General features: G+C 43.8%; 1 protein-coding gene across 1 annotated transcript; it reads left to right on the forward strand.

The window, feature by feature from the left end:
• Window positions 1-91: 91 nt before the first annotated feature.
• Window positions 92-2,212, forward strand: LCMT2 (leucine carboxyl methyltransferase 2). Its single transcript, XM_047766551.1, has one exon. It carries the CDS (start codon window positions 92-94, stop codon window positions 2,147-2,149), a length of 2,058 nt encoding a protein of 685 aa, XP_047622507.1. The 3' UTR covers window positions 2,150-2,212.
• The last annotated feature ends 6,937 nt before the right edge of the window (window positions 2,213-9,149 follow it).

Below are 9,149 nucleotides of genomic sequence, written 5' to 3' on the forward strand. Positions count from 1 at the left end.
GGTTTTTCCGTACAGAAATCCGCGAGGTGGGTAGTGTAGAACGAAAGGGCAGCTCACCACCGTGACAGACCGCCGCTCCTGACTCCTGGCCATGGGCCCGCGGAGCCGCGAGCGTCGGGCGGGAGCAGTGCAGAGTACCAATGACAGCAGCGCCGTCAGCAAGAGCTCCCTGGCCTTGCGCGGGTACGTGCACGACACCTTTGCCGCCTTGCTAGTTCCGGCGTCCGCGCGCCGCGCGCCGCTGATCCACCGCGGCTACTACGTCCGCGCACGCGCCGTGCGGCACTGCGTATGCGCATTCCTGGAGGGGACGCGCGCGGCTCTCGGCGCGCCCCACATTCAGATCCTGTCTCTGGGCGCCGGCTCGGATTCGCTGTATTTTCGCCTTAAAGCTGCGGGCCGCCTCCCCGGGGCTGCAGTCTGGGAGGTGGATTTTCCGGACGTGGCGCGGCGCAAAGCGGACAGGATTCGAGATACGCCGGAACTGTGCGCGTTAACCGGGCCTTTCCGGCGCGGGGACCCCGGGTCAACGCTATGCTTCGAGAGCTCGGACTACCGCATCCTGGGGCTGGACCTGCGGCAGGTGCAGCGGTTGGACCAGGCACTGGCCGCCGCTGGCCTAGACGCGGCCGCACCGACTCTGCTCCTGGCTGAGGCCGTGCTGACCTACCTCGAGCCGAATAATGCCGCGGCACTCATCGCCTGGGCCGCCCAGTGTTTTTCTGATGCGCTTTTTGTCATCTACGAGCAGATGAGGCCGCATGACGCCTTCGGCCAGTTCATGCAGCAACATTTTCGGCAGCTGAATTCACCCCTGCATGGCCTGGACCGCTTTCCTGACGCGGAGGCCCAGCAGCAGCGCTTTCTCCAGGCCGGCTGGACTGCCTGCCGTGCCTTGGACATGAATGAGTTTTATCGCCAATTTCTCCCCGCAGAAGAACGCCGGCGCGTAGAAAATCTTGAACCTTTTGACGAGTTTGAGGAGTGGCATCTGAAGTGCTCCCACTATTTCATTCTGGCCGCTTCTCGGGGAGACATTGTCTCCCAAACTGTAGTGTTCCCAGCATCAGAGACGTTTCCTCGGATAGATCCTGCCTCCCCTTCTGGAGTCTTCCCTGCTCGTGTAGTCACTAGTGATAGCCAGGGTCCAGACCTTAAGAGATACGGCCATGCCTCTGTCCTTTTGAGGCCAGACGTTATTCTTAGTGCAGGAGGATTTGGAGAAGAGGAGGGGCGGCACTGCCGAGTGAGCAAGTTTCACTTGCTCTCAAGATACTGTGACTTTGAATGGAAAGGCAATCAAGTATGTAGTTGGGGAACTGGAGCTCAGTGGGATAGACGCCTTTATCACACCATGACAAGACTTTCAGATACTCAGGTTCTGGTTCTGGGAGGGAGATTGTCTCCTGTAACTCCCGCCTTGGGGATTCTCCAGCTACATTTTGGGAAACATGTGGGTGGTAAAACTGAGGGCCTAAATATCACAGTCACAAAGGTGGGCCCAGAAGATTCCACAGTGTCATGCTGGCGCCATTCAACAACAGAAGTGTCCTATAAGAATCAGAAATATTTGTTTGTGTTTGGGGGCCGCGGTGTGGCAGACCCTGTACTAAGTGACTGGCATTTCCTACATGTGGGGACAATGGCTTGGGTCAGGATCCCAGTGGAGGGAGAAGCCCCTGAAGGTCGGCATTCCCACAGTGCCTGCAGCTGGCAAGGGGGAGCTCTCATTGCCGGAGGTCTGGGTGCTTCTGAGGAACCGCTGAGCTCTATACTTTTTCTGAAACCAATCTCTTCTGGATTCCTCTGGGAACCAATAGCCATTCAGCCTCCTGTTACCCCAAGGTACTCCCACACAGCTCATGTGGTAAATGAAAAGCTTCTGTTGGTTGGAGGGGTCTGGATTCATTCCTCCTCAGTTCCTGGAGTGACTGTTATTGATTTGTCTACCGGATTGAGCTCTGAGTATCAGATTGACACAATAGATGTGCCGTGGCCATTAATGTTACACAACCATACCAGCATCCTCCTTCCTGAAGAACAACAGCTCCTGATCGTTGGAGGTGGTGGAAACTGCTTTTCCTTTGGCACCTACTTCAACCCCCATGCAGTGACATTAGACCTTTCTTCCTTAAGTGCTAGACAGTGAAGACTGGACTTTTGATATATTCAGGACCCACCAAAGTAGATAATAAAGGTTTCCAAAGCAAAATTTGACTCTGGGTATAGATATGATCACTTCCTTTTTTTTTTTTTTTTGGTCTATTTGTTTTCTTGTTAGCACTGTTATCCAGTGCAGAAAGTGAAAGAGGTTGTTAAAACACATACCAACATTCAAAGAGATGGTACAGAAAACATAAGTAGACCTATCTGAAGAGAGTAGTTTTTTTTTTAATTAATTTTTTTCCACTGTACAGCATGGGGACCAAGTTGCACATACATGTATACATAATTTTTCCTCCCATTGTTGTGTAGTGATGTGAGTATCTAGACATAGTCCTCGATGCTACACAGCAGGATCTCATTGTAAATCCATTCCAAGAGCAATAGTTTGCATCCGTTAACCCCAGGCTCCCGATCCCTCCCACTCCCTGCCTCTCCTCCCCCCATCCCACCCCGGGCAGTCACAAGTCTATTCTTCAAGTCTATGATTTTCTTTTCTGTGGAAAGGTTCATTTGTGCTGTATATTAGATTCCAGTTATAAGTGATATCTTATGGTATTTGTCTTTCTCTTTCTGACTTACTTCACTCAGTATGAGAGTCTTTAGATCCATCCATGCTTGCTGCAAATGGCATTATGTCATTTTTTTAATGGCTGAGTAGCATTCCACTGTGTATATATACCACATCTTCCTAATCCAGTCATCTGTTGATGGACATTTTGTTGTTTCCATGTCTTGCCTATTGTGAATAGTGCTGCAATGAACATGGGGGTGCATGTATGTTTTTTAAGGAGAGTTTTGTCCAGATAAATGCCCAAGAGTGGGACTGCTGGGTCATATGGTAGTTCTATGTATAGATATCTAAGGTACCTCCATGCTGTTCTCCATAATGGCTGCACCAGCTTACATTCCCACCAACAGTGCAGGAGGGTTCCCTTTTCTCCACACCCCCTCCAGCACTTGTTATTTGTGGACTTATTAATGACAGCCATTCTTACTAGTGTGAGGTGGTATCTCATAGTAGTTTTGATTTGCATTTCTCTAATAATCAGGGATGTTGAACATTTTTTCATGTGCTTGTTGGCCATCTGTATATCTTCCTTGGAGAACGGTGTATTCAGGTCTTTTGCCCATTTTTCCATTGGGTGGTTGGCTTTTTTGCTGTTGCGTTGTATAAGTTGTTTGTATATTCTAGAGATTAAGCCCTTGTCAGTTGCATCATTTGAAACTATTTTCTCCCATTCTGTAAGTTGTCTTTTTGTTTTCTTTTTGGTTTCCTTTGCTGTGCAAAGCTTGTCATTTTGATTAGGTCCCATTGGCTTATTTTTGCTCTTATTTCTCTTGCCTTGGGAGAATGACCTGAGAAAATATTCATGAGGTTGATGTCAGAGAATGTTTTGCTTATGTTCTCTTCCAGAAGTTTGATTGTGTCTTGTCTTATATTTAAGTCTTTAAGCCATTTTGAGTTTATTTTTGTGCATAGATGTGAGTGTGTTCTAGTTTCATTGATTTGCATGCAGCTGTCCAGGTTTCCCAGCAATTCTTGCTGAATAGACTGTCTTTTTCCCATTTTATGTTCTTGCCTCCTTTGTCAAAGATTAACTGACCTTAGGTGTCAGGGTTTATTTCTGGGTTATCTATTCTGTTCCATTGGTGAGAGTAGTTTGTTATACAGTCCTAGAGTATGGGTTGGGGAGTCTTTGGATCCTTGGGTCTAGTTTACTGGTCTTCTTCCCATTTTGTAATTGAGTTGATCCATTTATTGAGTTATAATGACCTTTAGCTTAAGTGAAAATTTTCCCACTCCCAGGATTTGTGATTTGAGATGGCACCTTAGAAAGAATACAAGGCTGGGTATAATTGAGGGGATGTGGTATTGACTTCATCCTTCATGTATGAAACCTGAGATGAACACTGTTGCAGTTTGATCACAGCATTGTGCCACTTAGTGACAGAGCACTCTGGGATACCTTTAATAAGACATATTTGTATGACTTTATTGAGAAACATTCTTTTGTTCCATTTTTTTTGCCACTAGTTCAATATTTACTTAGATTTATAAATGCTAATAAGCCAAGTGTTTAATGCCCTAGCCCAGTTTGTACATGCTATAGTAATGTTTTGCTCCAGATCTGCTCAACACTTCATTATGTTCTGTGCCTCTGGAGGCCAACCTGAACTGCATCAATGTGTTTTCTTGTTCTCTTGTTTCTGGTGAGTTCCATCAGAGGTACCAAAAGGGGGGTGATTGGATAAGAGTGAGTCAGGGTATTCCCAGCATTTCCCCTGCCAGGCAGCAAGTTGACAGTAACCTCATTCTAACAAAAGCTACAACTCCTGTCATGTAATCTTGTGTAAGGTAGAGCTTTAACTCTGCATCACTCCAGATTCCAGTAATTGTTCCTTCTTACTCTTCAGGCCTATGAGCTGTAATGGCTCTCTGCTGGACATGAGCTGCACTATCCAATATAGCCATTAGCTTCACATGGCTATTTAAACTTAAATTTAGATTAAGTTAGGAATTCAGTGTCTTAGTTGCATCAACCACATTTTAAGTGCTCAATAGCTTCATGTAACTAATGGCTACAGTATTAAACACTATAGATGTAGAATATTTCCATCATTGCAGAAAGAGCTGGACTCCCCTGAGGCATTTCACCATCTCAATTTGGTTTCCTTTAACCCTGCTCACCCCCTTTTATCTTCATTCAGTTATCTCCTTTAAATGGACCATCTTTCCTGGTGAGCCTTGTGAGATCCATGAAACCTCTAGGTAGCCATCCTTAAAACCTGAGCCTTAACTTGTATACTTTGTGCCTAAATCTTGTATACTTTGTGAAATTCATGTCTCAAAAGGTACTGGCTTTTGTGATACTTAAGTGTACCACTTCAGTATTTCTTATTAGTCTGTAATCCTTGAAACCTCAATAACTTGAGATTCTACATGTACCTCAATTCTGTAAGTACTATCAATGCTAACATCTTGATGGACTTACTATGGCTCAGAATCCCTTTTCCCTAAATATTTTTATTAACAACTTTGCATATAAATGAATGTAAAAAGATCAATATGAAAACAGAGTAGCAAACACAAGCCTAGTGTATGGAGAGGGCAATGTCGGCTCTGTTCAATGAAGGCTTCCAGGAGAAGATGAACTGAATAAAATGTTGTCTAACTTCAGCTTCCCTGAGACTACATGAGTCCTTTCTGGGGAATTTATTAATTTCAGTCATGAATGAGTCCTGGGAAACAAAAGGCCCACCACAGCGGGGCAACTGACAAGGCTGTCAATGAGTCAGGTACTAGGTAAGTGGCAGGAATGTGACCGGAAGGAGAAGAGGCTGCTCCGTATTTCCTGTTTCTAAGTTCTACCACAAGCCTACCTCCAACTTTCAGGAGCATATCAAAGCAGATCATTGATGACAGTGTTCTCAGCTATGTAGGAGTTGGTACAGAATTCTAACCTAGAAATGACTCCAAAGCCCAGGGTACACCCCCTTATACCATCTCTGAGATAGCATCAACCATTATTATTTCATTACTTTGGGGCAATTCAGAGGTGTGGTGGGGGGGTGGGGATGAGGAGGGGATTGTCAGGAGAGTGTGGATGTGTGCCAGACCTAAATTAGCCCTGCAGTGATGCCTTCTTGAGTGCTGCCCAGTATGGGCATACCCATTATGAGTAACTGGGCTTGTTCTCCTCAGAGAAATTACCCACATTTTCTGTGTGATTATCATGATTAAGCATGCCCTCCACCTCTGACCCTACATATGCATCATACTCAGGTAAGGACTTATTCATTTCTCACACTCTACTCATTAGAGCACTTAGGGTTTTGTCAACAACATTAACTCTGGGCCTTGGGAGCAGCACTCAGTGGTGCTGGATCCCAGTTTCCCAATAGTAATCTGCAGCAGTTAGAGATGTGGGCCAAATTAAGAGCTGATGTTGGACAACATGTTTGTTTCTCCATTTCACCTCTCTAACTATTTTTGTCCTAAAATCCTGGTTTGGAGCTCTGGGGTAGTTATGAGAGTTAATGAAAGGACTTTTTCTCATTTAATGATTGCTTCTTTTTAGATCAGAGATAGTTAAGGAAGGAAGGGAATTTCTTATTTTGCCTTGCTGCTCTGTCAGAGTCTCAAAAACAGTGTATCATACTAGTGAGGCTATGAAAACAAGATGAAGAACAACTCTTCTAGGATATGCTCTTCAAAAGCCAGTACTGTCACTTCATTATGTGCTTTCTAGATTTTGCCACGGAATGTCCATTTTTCATCTTTCTGCAGATTTAATTCTCCTCAGTGATATTAGGAAGTTGACATGGAACAGATGTGTTCCAGTGCTCAGGTGTTGCCTTGGTCTTCTCTTTCAATGATCTCAGACCTTAATGTCCATATGCATTTTGTGATCTAAAGTCCAAACTCAAACAACCCAATCCACATGACATCTGGAAAACACTCCAATATGTCAGCCCCAAATGTAATCATTGTCTCCCTGTGTGAGAAGAGTCTGTGCTCTTTGGAGAGTCTGATGAATAAGGGAAGAACTAGTCGGGGAGTTCCCTGATGGTCTAGTGGTTAGGACTTGGCACTTTCACCACTGCAGCCCAAGTTCATTCCCTGTCTGAGAACTGAGATTCCACATTAACCATTGCACACCATGGCAAAAAAATAAAAATAAACGAGTGAATAAATAAATAAGCACTAGTCACTAAAGCGAATTCTTAATCACAGGTACCATTCAATGATGTCCAGTGTGACACTAAAACTAAACTTTTTGGCGGCAGTAATGAAGAAAGGGATATAAAATACTATTAGGCTGGCAAGGTAGGTCATGAATTCTTACTAATCACATTGGGACCTGATGTTTAAAGAGAAAGAACAGGAGTTCCTGCCATGGCTCAGCTGAAACAAATATGACTAGTATCCATGAGGATGCAGGTTCGATCCCTGGCCTCACTCAGTGGGATAAGAATCCAGTGTTGCTATGAGCTGTGGTGTAGGTTGCAGACGAAGCTTGGATCCCCTGTTGCTGCGGGTAGGCTGGCAGCTGCAGCTCTGATTCAAGCCCTAGCCTGAGAACGTCCATATGCCTTGGGTGTGGCCCTAAAAAGCAAAAATAAATAAATAAATTGATAAAATAAAGAGCAAGAACATATAGAGCAGAATTATGAAACTTATAATCAGCTTTAGAGTAGGCTGAGATTTCCTTGGATGTTAATAATTATGTAAACAATTTAGTTTAGTTGTGAGACTGCTCTCTTTCTTGGACAATGACATTAAGTGCTTGGTTTGGAAGGGGGAGTTCCTTGATTAAGGGAAGTAATTCTGTCTAGTTCACATCTCTGTCCCCAACATAGTAGATGCTCAATAAATAATTGCTGGATGGAGGTCTACTCTGTCACTCAAAGTAAATTATATTATTACCATTGTGCCTACCACGTACAAAAAGATGTCAGAATTCCTTTAATTACTATGAGTGTGTGTTCGGGGGCATTAAAGTTTTAAAGAACCCTCTGGTTAAGAGTTTTTAAAATTCAATTGCCTTGACCTGGGTAAAGATGGTAGACTTTCTGGTGTTACTCCTACCTTTACAGAATATACCTGAACTTTTCCCCTGATGGCAATTTCCAGCTGATCTTCCACATTTGCTCAACAATGGACCACGGTTACACCATATCCATTGGAAATGAAATGAGCTCACTCTGTCAAAAGGCTAATCTAAGGGAGTGGGAACATGCAATTAAATGTGCTTGTGAGCACATAAACATAGGATCTTCCTAGGATGTGGTGATGCTTCACTGGGCATGACTTGGTGTATAACTCCCAAAGTAAGTTTAATAGAGGGAGAGGAAAGACCTTGCCCTAATATTTGTGTGAAAAGTCATTTGCCACCTAAGTGGCAGACTAAGACTAGGAACTAAATTGAAATAAGAATGATTTTTAGGATATTACACCACACACAGCTTTTCACATTCCCTAGCCTTTGCCCATAGTCTTAGGCTTTTCTAATGAAAAGAACCTCAACCTCTGGTTCATATTTAGACTTACTATTTCAGGAAAAGTTAGCAAAGCTGATCTTCCTTATTTGCGGATACATTAGCAATTCAACCAATATTTAGGAGGAAAAAAAATCTGCCCTCACCTGCCTCCCTGCGAAAAAACCTCTCAATTAAAAAAAAGCAAAGTCTAGACCTTGAGCCACTGAATTTATATTGGGACAATTGGGTCCAGCCAGCATATTTTTATTTGTAGTGCCTGATACGTAGCAAATACTCAAAAAATGTCCCATGGATGGATATATGTTTGGTTTAGTCTAAAGTTAGTAGCAGGAGTTCCCGTCATGGCTCAGCAGAAATGACTCTGGCTAGAAACCATGAGGTTTCACGTTTGATCCCTGGACTCACTCAGTGGGTTAGGGACTGGTGTTGCAGATGCGGCTCGGATCTGGTGTTGCTGTGGCTATGGCATAGGCCGGCAGCTGTAGCTCCGATTTGACCCCCGGCCTGGGAATCTCCATATGCTGCGAGTGTGGCCCTAAAAAGCAAAAAATAAAAAATAAAAAATAAAAATAAAAAAATAAAGTTAGTAATAAATGGTGAATTATAAAGATAGATATTACCACCAGAAAATCAAAATACAGTGTAAAGTCATAGCAACTGAAAATAGTTTGATATTGGTGCCAGAGTAGACAAATAGATTGAAGGAACAGATGATTCAAGAATAGATGGTATGATAATAACATTTCAAATCAGTGAGGAAAAACTAGACAGTTTAGTGTATGATTTGGGACAACCTGGCTCTTACTTCTCACAAATCACAAGCATAAATTCCAGAGGGATTGAAGACCAGACTAAACTTAAAAAACCAAAGCAGGAGTTTTTGTCATGGCTCAGCAGTTAACGAATCTGACTAGCATCCATGAGGAGGCAGGTTCGATCCCTGGCCTCGCTCAGTGGGTTAAGGATCCCAGTGTTGCTGT

The sequence above is a fragment of the Phacochoerus africanus genome, chromosome 2, assembly GCF_016906955.1.
Source record: "Phacochoerus africanus isolate WHEZ1 chromosome 2, ROS_Pafr_v1, whole genome shotgun sequence".
Taxonomy (NCBI): Eukaryota; Metazoa; Chordata; class Mammalia; order Artiodactyla; family Suidae; genus Phacochoerus; species Phacochoerus africanus.

What these genes read in the sequence shown, in the direction of transcription:
- LCMT2 (XM_047766551.1), top strand. Translation starts at nt 92, where the DNA reads ATGGGCCCGCGGAGCCGCGAGCGTCGGGCGGGAGCAGTGCAGAGTACC.